The sequence below is a fragment of the Alligator mississippiensis genome, chromosome 11, assembly GCF_030867095.1.
Source record: "Alligator mississippiensis isolate rAllMis1 chromosome 11, rAllMis1, whole genome shotgun sequence".
NCBI classification, from domain to species: domain Eukaryota; kingdom Metazoa; phylum Chordata; order Crocodylia; family Alligatoridae; genus Alligator; species Alligator mississippiensis.
Genome location: NC_081834.1, coordinates 35,300,537 through 35,320,131, shown reverse-complemented (window position 1 = coordinate 35,320,131; position 19,595 = coordinate 35,300,537). Strand labels below are relative to the sequence as shown.

At 46.1% G+C, this 19,595-nt stretch overlaps 1 protein-coding gene across 1 annotated transcript in view; it reads right to left on the bottom strand.

Moving 5' to 3' along the window:
• The window catches only part of MTMR10 (myotubularin related protein 10), a 65,685-nt gene extending 55,015 nt beyond the window's left edge, over positions 1-10,670 (bottom strand). The window contains exons 1-2 of the mRNA XM_006259750.4: positions 10,162-10,670; positions 9,002-9,062 (exon numbers count right to left, since the gene is read on the bottom strand). Coding sequence (XP_006259812.1) covers positions 9,002-9,062; positions 10,162-10,215 — 115 coding nt within the window. The 5' untranslated portion in view covers positions 10,216-10,670. The remainder of the gene's footprint in view (positions 1-9,001; positions 9,063-10,161) is intronic.
• Positions 10,671-19,595: the final 8,925 nt, after the last annotated feature.

Sequence of the window (19,595 nt, the reverse complement as noted above, 5' to 3'; positions counted from 1 at the left end):
TCAAACCCCTTTGAGACACTGCAAGAGGCATGAACAGGAATGAGAAAATGTTCCCCGTGCTGCAAATTTGCAGCACAGGTGCAAAATTAGACCCCTGGATATCCAGGGGTCAAAAAACTCCACAGAGAAAAAAAGCGGAGAAGGACCCAGTCTGGAGGTTGGGTCCTCCATAGAGAGCTCTGGCTTGCTAGTGTCTCTATGGTTAGCCCTCACCCTGATGCTGAAGCATTCTGCCTGTCCATGAGGGCAGACAGCGTGCCAGCTGCAGGGAACTGGACCCAGGCTCCACTGCAGGCAAGTAAGGGGTCGAGGGGCTGGAGGAGGGGGGAGGGGACCATGGGGGGACCCCCGTCTGCCTCACCCGGCCCCTGATCCCTGCCCCCCCAACCCCATTCCCCCCCAATCTCTTCCCCGCCTGGCCCCATCCCCCTCCCCAGCATCCTGGGGAGGGGTTGGGGGGGAAGGAGGGGAGACCAAAAAACCCCCAAACCTCAGTACTTACTGGCAAAACAGCAGGAGGCCCTGGAGCCCCTGCTCGGTGAGTGGAGGCTTCTTTTTTTTTTTCTTTTTTTAAGTGCTGGAAGCTGCAGTGGAGGGGGGCAGCCATCAGGGGGGCCGCAGCAGCTGGAAGGGGATGGGGCCAGGCGAGGCAGCAAGCGGGAGGCTGGGGGAGCAAGCAGGGGTGGGGCACATGGGCCCTGCGGAGGGGGGCTATAATCCCTTGTGGGGGGAAGCATAGGCCTTGTGGGGGGCAGCAAAACATATAGTCATGAAACATGTATTTAGAATTCACTTTATTATTATGATAGAGACCCTGGTAGTTTCTCAAATTCCTTCACCACTGTAGATATATCAATAAAACATTGCCCGACTTCTCTCTCTCTCTCTCTCATTTTAATTGTGGATTTTGGGGTATTTTACAGAGTGACTTAAGGATTTTTTTTTTTTTTTTTTTATCAGGGATTTTTCATTTTTCTAATTGAGGAACACCAGAATTCCTGCTAGGGAGGCCAGTGGAAGGACCCTGCCTGCTCAGAGCTGGCACCTTGGACCCAGCTGACTGTGGCTGACCTCCTGGGCAAATGGGGCCAGGAGGACATACTTTGACGTTCAAAGCAGGCCACCACACTGGGAACATCTTCCAGGCAATAGCTGCCCAGATGGCCGGGCAGGGGGCACACATGGCAATAGTGATGCACAAAGGCCAACTCTGCAGCCAAAGCCTGCTGGCAGCTGGCGCAGAGGGGCAGATGCCTCATCCGGGTCTGGCAGGTGCACAGCAGGTCACAGCCAGGCAGCAATCCCCACTGCCAGACTGCTGCAGTGGGTAAAGGGTACAGGGAACCGCTGCTTCAGCAGTCCAGCTGGCCCAAGGGGTAGTGTCCCCAGGTACCAATTGGCTGGGCCCCAGAAGCTCCTGAGAGCGAGTAGGCCTGAGCTGCTTGCCAGGGTAGCTTTTTATACTGCCGGGGCCAGGACAGGACAGCTTTTTATACTGCTGGGGACAGCACAGGTGCTGGCCCCAGGCTCTAGCTCTCCCTGGCTGCACATCTGGGAGGAGCCAGGCAGGGTTATTTTGTCCCAAGTGGTACAATTTGCTCCACAACAAAGTGCATGTCTGAGCATGTAAGCAGAGGCAAAAAGCCCCAGCTCAAATTTGCACTGCTTCTATTTGAGCTGTTGCAAGAACACATGCTTGCATATGTGGACGCGCCCATAGGGGCCATACTTTTGAAAGTCAAATCCTTCAAGATCCAGTAAACCAAAATATGTAAACAAACCCTATATACACTCCTTTTTTTCTGGCAGCAGTGTGGAGATGTGTATGTTTCTCCAGACTATGGTACTACCAGCACGTGGCACTCCCTGACACACCTCTCTTTCCAACAGGAGCGTGCACGTCTGGACCAGGATGCCTACTCCTGTCACAGCCACTTCCCAGTCAGGCTCTCTACACTCTGCATGAGGCACACGGGGTGGTTTCACTCAGCTGCAGCCATGGTACAACACCCCAGCTGAGAACCACTGAGGTAAACAGAGGGTACAACACTGATTCTCAACTGGGGTACTGCTAAAAGCAGAAAAGTTATGGAGAGATGCCCTCAATCTAAAAATGTTGAGTACCACTAATCTAGATATTAGAATTTGCTCCTTCCCAAACTTGTTTTTAGTTTTATCTGCTGTAAGAGAAACTTCTGCTATTGCTATAGAAATTTCAACACAGCTCTAATTTATAATCTAGTATGCTGCAATTAATAAAAAAAGGCTTTCACAGATATAAATTAATACATGTTCAATGTTTCCTTTCCATTTTTTTCTATATAGATAATAATTCTGCTTGGCTGGCAAATGAATGCTTCATTAAAAAAAAGTTATCATCCTACACAGAGTACAAACTATATAAATCTGTTTTCTTTTAAGTGATGTTGCAACAGCATTTCCTCACTTAAAAAGAGCAATAGCAGATTTCAAACACTAGTCACCCACGTGGAGAAAAGGGAGTCTGGAAAAACTGCAAACAAAAGAGTAGGATAAAAGCCACTAGCTAAGAGGCCTGGGTGTTCTTATGTATGTCCTCTTTTCCACAAAATGCTTTCCAAGTCAGAGCTATGGAAAACTTCCAGCCACTTTAAAAATAGTGAGACACTATATTTAGGTACAAATTTGACCTACATTAAAAAAAAAAAAAAAAGGCTATTCTGCTAAGAAGCCTTCTGTGGTCTTTAGGGCTTGATTAGATACTTGCCAGTTTTACACAAAGTGTACTGTAAAACATGGGTGAGGTGAGATCAGAATCAGACCCTTGTTATCATAAAATCTTTGTTTTGCAAAACTTTACATAAACAGCTTTCTTAAGAGAAGATTCTGCCTATTCAAGAAGCAGAACACTGTTACAGACACCACAGTTCTGTCTATACACAGAACACTGCATTTCCCTTAGTTGTGTGAACTCTGCAGCCAGATCCTTTGCCCTACAGTAGGTGCACATGCATGCCAGGATGTGCCTTCTAAAAGAGATGACACTACACTGCTTTAGCTTCCAGTGCTATAGGGCGAAAGGTTTTGGGTGGCTTCAGATGGTACAATGAAGTCATGTAGAGATCTAAGACAGCACAGGCTAGCTCACTTCCAGTGATATGGTAAACAACAGACAGTTATGTTCAGAAATTATGCCACAGGCTCAAAAATATAGTACAACACTTAATCAGAAACCACATATAAAAAATACTATATACGAATACTGTAAGGCTATGGCAGGGTTGCTCGAGTTCTAGCCTTCAGAGACTTTTCGTCTGGTCCACAGGTCTCCCCACAGGTCAGGAAATCTGGGCTGGCACTGGGCCATACCCCCTATCCCTTCTGCGAGGCAGGATCGCAGGGCTGGGCTGAGGCCAGGCAATGCCCCTTTCATCTCACAGGGCCAAGCCATGTCCCATTTTCCCTCCATGGGGCTGGGTCATGCCCCTTCCTCCCCCCTACAGGACTGGGTCATATTCCCCCCCTCCCACAATCCCCAGCCCTTGAGTGGGTAAAGCCCTCTTCCACCCCTGGAGGACCAGGCTCAGGCTGGACTGCCCCCTCCCCCACTGCATGGCTGGGTGGTGGCTGCTGAGCCAGCCCCGGGCTCTGGATCAGAAACATCATCTGGCCCATGGATGGATCAGACACTGCCCATCTGGCCTGCTGGGGAAAAAGGCTGAGCACCTCTGGCTTATGGGAATCAACACCAGTACAACTACAGACTCCCTGACGGTCAAATACTACACCATTGAAGGAAATGGAAATTTTGCTATTGGTTTCTCCATTTCCAAGTTGAGACTATAAAAATATAGTGCAGAGGAGTCCAAAAGTCATAAATGCACACTCCCCTGTCCCCTCATACTGTGGCAGTTATCTAACCAGAACTATTACCATAACTAGGACCACAGGAAGGGCACTTGATGCTCAAAAGCTCACCTAGCTATACTGTTGTCCAATAAGAGATACCACAAAAAATTCTTGCCCCTTGTACACTTCCTGAACCACCACAACAAGCTCCCAACCTTCCCACAACGACTATATTTACTGGAGTCTCAGACTGCTCTGAATTTAAGATAACCCACAATAATTAGATTCTAGACATGGAATATGTATATATTTGTTCTAATTTTTCCATGTCTAGAATCTAGTTTGAAAGGTCACCTTATATTAATCCTCCCTCAACCATAAAACAGAGACACTCAACTACTCTGCTGTGTGCCCCCCCAACTCTCTCCCCCACACCCTCCTGCCCCAGCTGCCTGCCACCCCCACACACCATGCCTGTGCACCCCACACCTGCCCCTATGGTACCTGAATCCCCTGCCCCCCCACTTGCACCACCTCCTGCTTGGTCCCCCTGCCACTTGCCCATGCTCCTGCCTGGCCCTATCACCTGTCCTCTCCCAGTGGTACCAGCCTCCTCTAGGCACCTGCCACCCCCAACTCAGCTCCCCCTGCTGCCCCTCTTTTTTAATAAAAAATTAAAATTCAATCTAATTTGTTTTACTTGGTATCTTTATAGCAGATCAACTACTAAGAACCTGCAATTAAAACGCTATTTGAGTTACCTGTTTACTTTATAAAATGGTATTTAAAGGAGCTAGAGATGCTATATTTATGTAAGTGAAAAAATGTTCTTGTTCCTTTTGAATACAGGGAAAACAATTTTTACTACAATATGAAGAATGTGGTTCTTAGTGGTTAGAAGTAGTGTTTTGGGGTTACTTTGGTCACAAGTATTGTTCCTCCTCCCCACCCTTTCTAATTATATGACATGTCAACTTCCTTTCCAGCTAAAGAACTCAATTTCCTTACACAGGTTTCTTTAAATATTTTTTCAGATAACAGCTATTTAAATCACACAGTCAGAGTTTAAAACAATTAGAAAGTGATAGAATTTGGTGCATAAATTTCCATTAATGCATTTAGTTTCACACACACTGGGCCTCTATGGTTTTAAAGCTACATCTGTACTGCCTTCTTGCCAAATCTAGACTACAGCTGAGAAACAAGCCCCACCAGCTCACTCTAGGAACTAAGCACAAGAGATATCTTAAAGAGTCCTTAGCACGTACCCCTGGCAAAACCATCCTTCTGTTCTCTGTGAATGACTGATACTTTCTGCAAAAACATTTGAGTTTTATAGTCAACCCAATTTCTAAGAGTCTTAAGCCAAAGTTTTGACTAGTTCTATCAGCAGAGCTCCTCAAAGACCTAAGCATCTAGTTTAATCTGCTTTCTGCCAGCCCCTCTTTGAAAGATTGGAAAAAAATGAATCTTACTGTATTTTGTAAAGTATTTTGAGATGTGCAAATGAAAAGTACGTGATAGTGCTGTATAAACATCTTACTGGAACAACAAGAGAACATAGGCTTCCATTAACTTTTACAGCTATACTGTGGCTAAATGTTGTCCCAAAATACACACTTCAAACAAAAGCTGAACACAGGAGAGGAAAGAATGGTTCTGGTCACATCTGTTCCCTTTGCTTTACAGTTTCTCTGAGGTAACTCAGCAAAAGACTGATTGATGCTTTGCAGTCAATCAACATGCTTCCGTGGTCTGCACAAGCAGGTTTTGCACAGAACAGGAATTCACCAAGAAGCACTGGAAGAACTGAAATATAATACAGGGCACTCTGCACATTATACAAATTTTAAAAAAGTTAAGGTGGGATCTTAAACACTACAGAACTTTCTATGGAACAACAGTTACTATAATAGATTCCCTGAAGTTGTGAAGTGATTGCTTACGCTCAGGAAACATGTATACAACTTTAATTTTAATGCACATTGTTCACTCATTAGTCATAACTACATATTCACTCACTCCCCCAAAAGGAAAACAATTCAGTTTCCTATTAACCAGGCATATCACTCTGGTGGGTTGTCTGCCAGACTACTCACCCTTTCTCTAGTTTGCCTATTAGAAATAGGTTTACAATGCAATCTGTGTAGATCAACAAACTAATAAAGCAAAGACAAATAAACTGTGTCAGTAAAGCCAGCCTCATTCTCCACCAGGGAAAGGACTGGAAAAACATTTACATAGAAGAGAAATCTGTTTTAAAACTAGACAATATCTGAGAATGAAAATACTTTGTGACTACATAAAATTATTCATTTTTCACTGTCCAATTCTACTACAAACGGCCCAATGTTGCCAACACTCATGGTTTTCCTGTAAGGCTCATACTGTTTGCTGCATTTCTAAAAGACACACCCTCCCAGAGTCATGCAATTACATGAGAATCTGAGCTTTCATTTGAAAACCAAGAGGTAAGCCTCTGCGGCATAAAATAGTTTTAAAATATAAAACCTAATGGTTCAAACCACAAGCAAAAATATTTTGCTCTCAATATTTATTTTATTTCTATTAAAATCCCTTGTGATTTTAGGGACCTGACTCATGTCTCTAAATGCCTGGGGTTGGCAATGATGCTATGGCACACTCTTTCCAATGCTCCCACCCCACCCAACATGTGTACACGTGCGCTCACACACACGGTCTGGCAAGTACTTCACTAGACCTCTAGCTCCGGATCCTAGTTTTTGCTTACACCTCTCACAAAACTGCCTTACCTATAAATTAAACAATGTTTTGTAGTTCTGACAAAACTACTTGCAATCATAGGTGCATTCTAATGGATTCAAAAACAGTATGTACACACAAAGAATCAACCTTATACCGCAGAGTTTTAGCTCCATTAAGCTAAGATTTGTTTTCTTTCTGGACAGCATGATCAAGATTACACAACAATTAAGGACAGGAAATTAGGAGTACCATATCAGTTATAATTGCCAGGGGAGTGGAAGCCTAACACAATGTAATTAAAGAAGTTGGAGCTTGGCCAGAAACTTGGTTTTGTGTCGGCTCCAAAACTTAGTACCTCCAGCAGCGCAAAGGGAGTGCATGTGCACTCATGTGCATACTTTTCTACTGTACTAACTGACCATGGAATCCAAAAATCCAAATCTACTTAAGCACATGCTTTATTTTAAGCAGGAATTGTCTTATTTAAATCACTTAATTTACCATATAAAGTTTTGAAATACTCACTCTGGTGCATAGACTGGAACTCAGTGTATGGAGATTAAGGCAGTTAATACAAAAAACAAAACAAGATCTTCTGAATCCCAGGCCAGTTTTTATCACAACATTAAACTTCTGCCCTCACATCAACCTGGGGCATTAGTTTGAGATTAACTCATAATGGAATTTGCTCCTTAGATTCATTATAGACTACTCTGAATAACACAGAAGAAAGATCCCTAACAAATGCTCTTAAGCCAGAAAAAAGGAATAGGAGGTAAAGGGAATGAGTGGTCAAAATTCTCAGCAATTAGGGGTATCCAAAGGCCAATTTCCTATTGTGGAAGGGCAAATGATCTGTCCTGTTTTGGGGCACACATGTAATATGTCAAATGGTAAACTGAAGTTGTAAAGTATTTTCTATAGCTAAAGAAATACCAAAACCTTTTACAATATATAAAAAATATGGTTTTAAGCCCCCCAGAATAAAATATCATATTACTTTATTTTGCAAAGAAATGCAGTCAATCAACGTTTACTCATTCAGGTAAAAATGAGATCATGATCTCTGATCAGACTCTCTCATTGGAAAGGAGAAGCCTTTCAGCAGCCTAAACTTACAGTGCACCAGAACATTCAGTGCTTAGGCTTGCTGGACCAACAGCACTCAAATGCCAGGTAGTGGGTGGAATAATTAACTTTTTAATTACCACACACATAGCGAACCGTTACTTATTAATCCTGCTATTCACTTAGAGACTTGTAATATCCAAGTCAACTTAAACGGCTGATTATGCAATAGTAGTATATTTATTCCCCTTCCAACCAGAATAAGCAACAACTTGATTATACAAGAAGCACAGGTAATGGAAAAATAAGTTACTTAGGTCTTTCTTCAGTGAAAACTTCCTTCAGCCAAAGCAAACAAGCAACATGTTCAACTATGGCAACCCTATTGTTCTAAGTAATTGTTTGTGATTCAAGGTACATCTGTAGTAACATAATGAAATTTTAGTTCCAGAACAAGGTCTTACAATCCACATGTCTATCACATAACCAAGAAGTTTTATTTCTTAATAGAAAGAGATAGGACAAGAGTCAAACTTCACAAATTCTGTTCTAAATTATGGATTTTAAAGAATTAACCCCACACTATTTCTTCTAACACATTTGAAATAATGTCCTGCATTCTTATTTCAAAATGCCTCATCAATTCCAAAAAAATGGGTGTTTAATAGAGTACTTCAAATCTTATAACTTAAAGGTGCACAAAATAGGTATTTGTAATCAATGCGTACACTGTACAACCATTTGTTTTAAACTAACCAAGGATAGCTACCTAGGGCACAAGGGCAAAGCTTCGTATGCTCATGTGAATCCAACTGCAGAACCAGGGTTGCAGTCCAGTGATCCAAAGTGACAGAAGCCTAAACCATGTCACCAAAGCTACCAGATTACAGGTACTCAAGTAAATATCAAACTACAATTTATCATGAATATGTAGAATGCATGCCTGCCTATGCCTAGTTTGGCAAGGATTGGAGCGTCCTTTCTCAAGTTTGACAGAGATGCAGGTGCAGGCCTGATGTCCAGAAGTTTGTCCAACTCCTCTCCTCACTATAAATTGGTTCAATAAAAGATGCCACAAAACAGTCTTGCCTCTCAGACATTTCCTGAACCATCACTGCTAGGACAACACCCCACCTACTATGTTCAGTTAGTTTTAAGAGCTAAAGAAAACTAGAAAAGCTTTCTTCCGACAGCACAAACTAGATCTTCTTCCTGAATTACAACTTTATTTCCTTTCATTTCTTTCATACTAAGGAATGGAATAAAATGTATTAATAGTAACAAAACAGATTACAACTTGCATCTCTGTTACTAACATGACTAGTATAAGTGGAAGCCTTAAAAATAACTTTATCTAGATATAGCTTCTATTTTTTACCTGGCAAAAGCACCGGTTCCAGCTTCTTAATCTTGGGTTCTGGAGTTATCTTCTCTTCAGCCTGAAACATGCACACAAAAAAGGAACAAATGGGACTTAAACTTATGCACATGTACAAACCAGGTCTTGGCAGAATCAGAGCCCTAGTGAGCCTTAAAGGCTCTGGTGCTGGAATAGGATCCAGGTGGATGGAGCCAGAAGCATGCACATACATCTTCTTTTACTGTCATGGGTGTAAGCCAGTGGGTCTCAACATAGTTAGAGACTCAAGGGCACCCCTAGGAAAATGCCAGCTCTCAGCTTTCCCTCATGTTTTGACTACAAAAAAAACAACAGAACAATTCTTCTGTTGCAAAGAACTCAGAAAGGCTACAAAAAGTCAGATGTTTTTTAACACTATAGACTCCTACTTAAAATCTCTGGCTTTATCTTGTGAATCACATGTGGGTGTTTGCAAACCTAGTGGCGCTAATATTGTCCGGCACCCGCAGAAGGATCTCACAGCACCCCAGGCGCAGCAGCCCCTTGCTGGCAATCGCTGGAGTAAGTTTACCCGTAGGGAGAAACTTGTGAAGCCAAAGCTTGATCTGTTTGGTTTAAAAGGTGCCGTAGCATTTTGTTTTTACTTCCAGAAATAAATTAAAGTACAGCACCACCCGCGATGCAGAAAACTTTTGCCAAAGAACCTAATGGTTTCCACTTCCAGAGAAGGGGCTCGGCCCAGAAATACAAACCCCGAGGAGCGCTTGTCACTATCATTTCTGTTTTACTGAGAAAACGCAGACACCAAACATAACCAGGTTTGGACCAAAGTCCTAGGGGCTCCTGGGTCGCTACCCCTTCAACTCCTCCGCCCGCCCACCCACCCAGTCTGGACTGCAAGTGTCCCACAAGTGGCACGGGGGCGCGCTCTCCCCCGGGCCCCGGAGCCAGGAGCCGAGGTGACAGGTGAAACGTCCACCTCCACGGGACAGGCACCGGCTCCTGAAAGTCACCCGGGGTTTAAACACGGGCACGGCCCCCGCCCGCAGCAGCCCAAACAGCGACACGCGGGGAAAGGAGCCGGAGCCGAAGCCAGGCCCGGGCCGCCGCCGCCTCGGGGCTCCGCGCAGGTGCCGCCGGGCCCGGGCAGGGCGGGGCGGGGCGGGGCGGGGTGTTACCTGCGGCAGAAGGTAGGACTTGAAGGTGGGCTTGGGGGGCTTGAGGGAGAACATCGCGGCCCGGCGCTGCCGCGGGACGGGCGCTGCGGACGCCGGCTCCGGAGCTGCGAGGCGGCGGCGGGCAGAGGAGCAACCCCGGCCGCGGCCCCCGCCCTCCCCGGGGAGGAGTCAGCTGCCCGGGCAGGCCCGGCCTGGGGCTGCCCCAACCCGCACGGAGCCCCGCGGCCCCTCCCCGGCCGGGAGGCCTCCCCCCAGCGGCGGCGCCGGGCCCTGGGCGGCCATGTTGGGGGGCCGGGCCGGGCCGTATGGTACGGTACGGCGGCGCGGAGGGGCCAAGCGGCGCGGGCGCTGCCCCGTCTCCTCCTCGCCGGCGCAGGGCCTTTGTGAGCGGTCAAGTCACACAGAGAAAGTGGCCGCGGCCGCTGCCCACTTGCCCCGGCCCGGAGCCGCCCTCGGGGCTGAAGAAGGGGCAGGGAGGCGGGAGAAGAGCCCGGCGGCAGCACCGAGGAGCCCGCGGCCGCCAGCCGAGTCCTCCCAGCCCCGGCGCGAGGGCCGGGCTGACAGGCCAGGCCAGGCCAGGCCGGGGCGAGTGGGCGGGCGGGACCCGCGCGGTGTGTCCTGGCCTCCCGCACCACCGACTGCCCCCCTTGCGGAGCGGCGCGGCCGGCAGGGCAGGGCACGGCGCCGCGGGCCCCGCAGAGAGACAAGGAAAGAAAGGGTTGAACGGCTTTCCAAATGAATGGCTTCCTCCACCTTCTCCAGCCAGCCGTGGCATGGGTTTGGCTTGGAAGAAGCCGGATGCCAACGTGTCTTCTGCCGTGGTTGGCACGACCTTGTACAAAAACCATGACTGAAATGGAAAAAGATCAGTCGTGATCCATAGCTGGAGGGTATAAAAGAGTAAGCGTGCATGAGCATGCACACACACACACACACACACGCACGTGTGAGGACAGATCTAAGATTTTGAAAGGGGGGGTGCAGATGGTGGCGTGCATCGTCACATCTAAAATAACACCTGTTTTTTTCCAGTTAAAAATAAACTAGATGCTTTCCTCATAGGCCAGGGGCCTCAAGCTGCACTTTCTGTTTACGATGTGAGCAAAAACCAATATAACTTCATTGGAATGAGTTAAAACCAGTCTGCAGGGCTGTGAAACGGGCTTGGTTACCAGGAGCAGGGGACAGACAGCAGAATGGCAGAACAAAGTGATGGAACATCAAGACCATTAAAAAGAAGAGGGTCATTAACACATGTAGAATAAAAAGTTTAGAAGGGATCGGGTAGGTTATGCAGGCAGTCCTCAGTTTACAGTGTTTTGACTTACGGCGCTCAGCCATTTACACCCATGTTATTACTTACGGCGCTGGATCCCTGCACTTACAGCACTACAGGGACATTTACCATGAGCAAAACACATCCCTGGATCAGTTTCTCAAAAAACCATCAAGTGGTCCTAGGTCTCCCCAAAATCTCCCCAAAGCAGCTCTTCTGAATTCCGTGACCCTGATAAAAGTGGTCCTTCACCTGATTAAATAAAATGTGATGTGATTAGTTACTGTATTGCCCTGTTTAATCGATTTATGTACAGTACACTTTAGAAAACTTTGTACAGTACAGTGTATATCATAGTTGACTAAATAGTTGATTAAAATACGGTGTCATTTCTGTAAAAAGTTGGGCATCAGGCCCTTGGTCAGGAACATAACCCACTATTATAACATTGCTTCTGTGCGGGCCGGGCCCCGCTCCTGCTGCTGCGCGCGGGTCGGGAGGGGTGATCCGCGGCCCGTCTTTACGCACGCGGGCTGTGGCCGGCAGCCCGGGCACGCGGGGTCAGAGAGAACCGGCAACGAGCTAGAGTTAGTCACAAACGCGTAGTGGTTGATTGAAAAGATTGTTTACTTACACCCAAAGATGGTATTGGTGTAGGCTGGACAGGTTTCCAGGCACAGCTCCCGCTTAGATCCTCGCTAGAGGACCACGACAAATTCGATTGCTCCCACGGAGTTGTTTAGGCTCCGCGGGTCCGGTTCGGTTGGGTTCGAAGGGTTCCCCGGAGTTGCTTAGGCTCCGCGGGTTCAAAGTTTACAGGAAAGGGATACGTCTGGGATTGCAATCGGCGACGGGGAGAGGCTAGAAGCGAAAGCTCCGTAGGTTCGGTTATTAAGCCTCTATTGCCTGCTTAGGGGAGGCGCATTGGGTCCACGAGGGTCCGCAGCGCTTGGAGATCTTCACACAAAGTCTCTCTCTCTTCCTCCCTCCTCCAACTTGGGCGGAAGCTACCCAAGCCTTTTGTACGGCTAGCAAGCCAATAGCTAGCTGCCACATGTGCCTGCATTTGGAATGGGCCAATAATGTAGCACGAATCCAAATACAAATGGCGGGAACTCCTTTGCAGCGTGCATCACTAGTATGCAAAGAAATGCACCCTGCAAAGAAACTGTAATTTGGAGGGAAATCCCCCGTTGCACCAGAGTTCTCTCTCGCAGCAGAGAACTCTACCGTGCAAAGAAAGCTACAATCGGCGGGAAAATAATTTAGCAGTGCCGAAGCACACACACAAACAAAAACCACAACTTTGGGTTGTGACATTCCCCCTTGCTGAGAGCATAGCTAAATTATGCCATACTCTTCGAGCAATCTAGAATTTTGTCATAGTCATCAAACGAGTAAATAAGCAAACAAACAAATACACAAACATAAAATTCGCTGTCCTGGGATTAAGTTACATAACAATCAAGAAATAATAATCAACATAAACACATAATCTGATTCATAACAAAATTGCACGATCAGGGCTTCAGTGGGCGTCGTGGTGAGGTCGTACATCTCACTTTTCTCAGTGATGTCGTCTCTCTTAGGGCTCCTCTTTGCCATGCGCTCTGAATTCCGGATCTGTAAACAGAAAACTCTCAAAACAGATTAATGACCTTATTCAACAAACTTAAACAGATTTAAACAATTTTCATGGCTCAATTAGACGAAATCGTCGAAGATTCATCATCTGGTTCTTCCAAATAATGGAAACCTAACTCATAAGCTAACTGCCATTGGCCTGCGTCTCCTAAAATCCGAAGCTGCCGTTTTTTAAGTCCGGAACGCTGTAGGAGAAATCCAAACATGTATCGCTCCTCTAGGGTTCTCGGTGGCAGTGGTGGGACTTCGGATCCACGTCGTCTGGTGCCTTGAGGCCTGGTCTGGTGTTGACAGTCCCGATCAAAAGGCAATCTTGGCTCCATCAGGATACGCTGTCTTGGCAACTGACAAAGAAGATTATTCTTTAATCACGTTTAAATTCCATGGCCATAAGATCTAGCCATGAAATTATAGCTTCATCAGATTCCATCTCAGATTCCTTATATAGCTGCTGTAATTCTGTCCAAGCACGAATGTGACTGGTGACGACATCTTGCTCATCAGTTGCTTGGTTGACCGTGGTTGTAGGGCAAGGTGCTTTTTCGGGAGTTGATGTTGTTATAGGCTGAACTGCTGCCGCGGGGGTTACTGCTGCTGTCGTTGCTTCAGGCAGGAGGGGCGGATGCACTCCTCCACTTGACTCTCTCCTTCGTCGGCAGGAAGGCGTGGTCGGCAGAGACGTCGCTGCGTCGCTAGGTGGGGTTGCCGGCGACGACGCTACATCGATGGGCGGAGTTGCTGACCGAACTCTCACGGGTTCGTTAGAAGTTCCGCCCTTCTTTTCCGGTTCTTCCACGCGGTCTCCCTCTTGGTCGGTGCCATCTTGGACTGGCGTTTCAGGCTCCTTTTTCTCAGCAGCTTCTTTGACCGATCGGATCGCCATCTGCAGCTGGGTTTTCAAACTTAAGTTTTTCTGCATTAAATCCATTACAGTACGAAAAGGTGCACTACCTTCTCCCCCCTTGTCGTACCGCAAGGCCACTCTTTCATTCGCGGGGCGTTCCTCCGTCTCCAGATCTTCACGGAGCTCGGATGGAAGCTCGCGACCCCGTAATCTAGACATTATCATACCCGGGGGGAACCGGCCGATTGGCTCCGGTTCTTCACTCTCCCGAGCATATCTTAGGCATCGGGCACACTCCCGGGTGAAAGTCAGGTTCATTTCGCCCGCCGGGTTGGGTTTGGCGTGGGACACAGTATCGAGGGGCCTAAACAGGACCCGCTCATCTCTCATTATACACCTGAACGCCGCAGGGAGCAAGTACACTTCCCTTTCTCTCGGGGCTCCGTCTTCAGAGATTCCCTCTTCTCCCTTTAGCAACAGGCGTCCGCTTACAAATCTTTCACCCGTTCCGCCCGCCTGGTGGTAAGCGATATGCACCTGCAGATCCTCAAAGCTTTTCACTTGGCGTTGGTTATCGCGCCAAGGGCAGTTCTGAACCAACTCTAGCTCTAGCGTGTTTTCTCCTGATCCCATCCTCATCGCCATGTGCGGGCCGGGCCCCGCTCCCGCCACCACGTGTGGGTCGGGAGGGGCGATCCGCGGCCCGTCTTTCGCGCACGTGGGCTGTGGCCGGCAGCCCGGGCACGCGGGGTCGGAGAGAACCAGCGACGAGCTAGAGTTAGTCACAAATGCGTAGTGGTTGATTGAAAAGATTGTTTACTTACACCCAAAGATGGTATTGGTGTAGGCTGGACAGGTTTCCAGGCACAGCTCCCGCTTAGATCCTCGCTAGAGGACCACGACAAATTCGATTGCTCCCACGGAGTTGTTTAGGCTCCGCGGGTCCGGTTCGGTTGGGTTCGAAGGGTTCCCCGGAGTTGCTTAGGCTCTGCGGGTTCGAAGTTTAGAGGAAAGGGATACGTCTGGGATTGCAATCGGCGACGGGGAGAGGCTAGAAGCGAAAGCTCCGTAGGTTCGGTTATTAAGCCTCTATTGCCTGCTTAGGGGAGGCGCGTTGGGTCCACGAGGGTCCGCAGCGCTTGGAGATCTTCACACAGAGTCTCTCTCTCTTCCTCCCTCCTCCGACTTGGGCGGAAGCTACCCAAGCCTTTTGTATGGCTAGCAAGCCAATAGCTAGCCGCCACGTGTGCCTACATTTGGAATGGGCCAATAATGTGGCGCGAATCCAAATACAAATTGCGGGAACTCCTTTGCAACGTGCATCACTAGTATGCAAAGAAATGCACCCTGCAAAGAAGCTGTAATTTGGAGGGAAATCCCCCGTTGCACCAGAGTTCTCTCTCGCAGCAGAGAACTCTACCGTGCAAAGAAAGCTACAATCGGCGGGAAAATAATTTAGCGGTGCCGAAGCGTGCACACAAACAAAAACCACAACTTTGGGTTGTGACAGTTTCTATGGGAAAATCAGATTCGACTTACATCGTTTCCACTTACAGCACCTTTTCCAGGAACGAAACCCACTGTAAGTGCGAGGGCTGCCTGTAATGAGTAATGACATCAGTTGACTCCCTCAGCACTGTCTGACAAGAAATGTTGCTGCCACGGCCAAGCAGTTGGTTTTGAACTTCGAGTGGGCCAGGAATCAAAGGGGGGTGCAAGTGCACCAGTGCACTGTCCCTGGATCCATGCCTGTGCACATACCACCTACTCAGCTGTGGTACCCTACACCCGCTCCCACACAACTTCAACGGTGGTTTTTTACTTTTGCATTCCAATTTTAAGAGCCTCCTTCCAGGTTTGGAAGTCTCTGGGAGATTCCCTCCACCCACACTATAAAATGTCCAAAAGTTCTGAAAGCCTCTGAGGCCACATCCAGACAAACACGGATGTTTGGTTCCCTGGGGACAAGCAGCAATGGCACACGGTGCGCTGCTGCTACTTGTCCCTGGGAACACCTGGGGCATGGCAGGTCACCCCAGGTGGGGTAGGAGAGGCTGGAGCTGGCAACTGTGTCCAGCAGGCCAAGGTCCGGTTTTAATGGCACATGCTGCTGCCATGTGTGCCACCCCACTTTTTTTCCATGTGGATTTGTTTGACCCTGGAATCTCCCAGGCTCAAAAAAAACTCCATGCTGCAAGGTAGCAGTGCAGGAAATGCCTGAATAGGCAGTGTGTGGTGCTGTAGACAGGTTTGCGGCACCACATACTGCACAGTTTCTCTCTTCTAGACCCGGCCTGAGACCAGGCTGTCAGCATGAAAACTCTGTGCCTCCCTGTTGTCCCTGACCTCCAGCTCCCTAGCAACGTTGCTTTGGAGACTTCTGCCTAGAGACATCTGTCCGTGAGGAGCAGAAAGAGCTTTGCAGAAAAAATAATACAGCCTTGGTTGGCAATGTAGTTTTTTTAGCTTAAGCTTGAGAAGTCCAAAAGGGAAAACAATTTGTGTCCACCTCTGTCATTGCCCTTCATGCATTTACAGTCTGAAACAGACTACTACTCCTTTTTCTATATAAATTACAGACTTTGCAAAGTACTGTGGTATTTGAGGAGCAGAGGACCAAGAGCTGGGTGATGCCCTTCTGCACAGGATGTTGGATTATACATACAGTGATTCCTTTTTGATCACAAAATTAGGAAGAGTCCTGCACTTTTATTTTCAATGCCATCAGGACCTATTCTGCAAGCAGTACTGGAAAATTAAGGCCACGATCTTGCAAGCACTTATTCACATGAGCAACTCTACTTCTGGAAGAAATCTTATTGAAGTCACCCTGAAAGGGGACATAGGATATAAATATCATGGGTTATTTCCTAGTTAATTGTAATCTGAAGAAGATTGAGAGAGCTAAATCTGCAAGTAGCATTCTATCTTCAGTTAATATCATGGAATTATATTTAGTAAAAAAGAGAAAGAAATATGGATTGACTGTGATTTTGTGATGCAATTTAGACAGGAGTTGGGCTGTAATCCTAATATACTTTATCTCATCAGTAAAGCTGCAGGGTGTGATTTAAATAGTTTTACACCACTATTGCTAAGAATGTGGATAGAATTGTGATGTATGTGCAGATGAATGTATTTCTCAGGAACTATTACAGTGGCTCAGGAAGTATTATAGCACCAATGTTTCTTTTGCTCAAACTGGGATCATTACTGCTGAACATTTAGCTCCTGATCTAGCAAACATACTTAAGTGCTTTAATACCACCCTTAAGTGATGATGCTAATCTAAGATTTAAAGATAAGCCCATTCTTTGTTGGCTTAGTGGCTGTGTGCTGAGTACCTTACAGAATGAAGCCCATTAAAGGCTTGCCTATACAGGGTAGTATACAGCAACAGATATAGAGGTATAACCCCTCCATGTATGAGTTTCTTTATCCCAATTACTTTACACTATTCCAGAGGAACAACCTAAATCAAGAAAAGGCAATATGTGCCGCAAAGTGTTCACATGATGAGTTACATTGGTATAAAACTATAATAGTTAAACTAAACCTGTATAATTATTCTGGTAACTTTCCCAGTGAAGACAAACTCTAAGAAGGATCACTTGTAGAGGCAAAGTGAATACTAGGCATTATTCAGTAAAATGTAACTGGCCATAGTTTTGCTGTAGTCCTTCATACCCATAACAGGAACACAAAGGTAATGTGTAGATATTAGATCATGTCAGGGTCCTGGGCAGTTAATATGTAAATGAGATGAAGAAAATTGTGTTGTTTGTGATTTGAAGAAAGAATTAACCATCCAGATTCTTGGGGTTGATTCCAGGGACTGATGCTACATGACCCTGGATATAATACTTCTACTGAAGTTTTGACTCCAATAGCCTTTGGATCAGAACTTTCACATGACAGTATTTTTTGTGTCTACTGTAAATCTGTGGGTATACTTCATGACAGAGGTATTTATATACCTGACTTCAAAGTCAAGACATCCAAGTAATACTCAAAAGGGAGGGTAGCTTTAAAAAAAGAAAAGAAAAAAGAAAGTCCTTTAATCTCTACATTTTAATTACATCTCTAATTACTTTCATTACTTTAAAATAAGAAAAATTATATTTATCTTCCTCCAAGAGATATTGTAAAACAATACTATTACACTGCTTTCCTTTTCTTAGATGAAAATGTCTGTGTCTGTTCAAAGCTTTAATGAAAATATTCTAGAGAAAAGAAACATTAAAATATTGAAAAAACATTTCTTAAGTGGTACTGACATAAGTACTTTCTTCATCCACTGTAAAAAGCTACAATGTGCAGATTTTGTGTCTGAGTCACTGAGAACTTCCTGTAATGTTACCATAGCACAAAAACATTGTTTTTTGTATTTTGTTTGAATCATAATGATACTAGCTGTAAATAAACCAGGTGGAACATGTTCTATTAAAACAACCAGTTTTTAGGAAGCAAATCTGGGACACCGTTTTGTACTATAGGTACCAGAAGCCTACAGTAATTCCAGTTAGTATGGCTGCCTTAGGGTACAGACAAGATTTACATTTAAAATGCTTCAAATAAAAGTGCAACTGAAAGAGCTTTTAATCTGTACCATGTCCGCAGTATACAAATGTTTGGCACCCACCCAGCTAAACTGTTCCACATTTCATAGAAACTGATGCAATTGCCATATATTGGGTTGGGGAACAAGGATCCTAATGTCTATTTTGGTCATGATTATTTGGAGTCTTCAGTGGTGGAAATTGCAGAACCTAATGGATATTTGCTTCCAAGACTACTAGCTTGTGCTTCCTCTAATCATGGGATTGTCATGGAAGTTACTGAACAGCATTTGCTCTTGGTCTTTTTCAACATATTTCTAAAAGGAATAATAGTCTCTTCTTGCTACTTGGGGACCTGGCCTATCTATTCCTCCCTTGGCCCAGGAAGCCCTATTCTGGACAGTTGACAGACATAAAATGACAGACATAAAACTATTTTATATATAATTTAGTTATTTTATAAAGTTGCATATCTACCATGCCTACAGGCATGCACTGTTCAACTATTGGCTAAGGAGCTGTTGTATCAGTGGATTGTGTGTTTGAGTGCCTCAGGACACAGTAGTGGGTATTGATCATTTTGGCTGGTTGCTGAAAGGGAAAGGAGAGGCATAGGGAGAAAAATAGAGTATTAGATGCCATTTGTCTGCTAGTTGAGGATGGCTATGAGGCACTGCAGCAATTTCCTCTCCACGTGGTTCTCCATTAGCCTCCATTAGTATTTCCATTGTCTGCCTTGCTTTGCCCTCAGCCTTGGTAGCCTCAGCATCCAGCTTGCTTGGAAGGTAGCTGTATTCTTGTTCGGAGATAATCCCTTTCTGACCAGGTCAAGACAGCCACTCAGGATGAAGCTTCACTGGTGCTTGTCACCCTTCTGTAGCATCTGCTGTCCTTTTAGATGTGGATACCATGGCTGCAAGCACCTCATCCTTGCTCTTCTTTCTTTGCTACCTCAGTCTTGCCACATGCTGTAAAGGAACTAATTATCCCAGCTGAGAGAGCACATTTTTGAGGGCCCACCAGGGGAAATGATGCTGAAAGGAAACCAGCATGCGTTCGTCACAGGTAGATCCTGTCTGACAAACCTTATAGCCTTTTATGAACAGGTCAC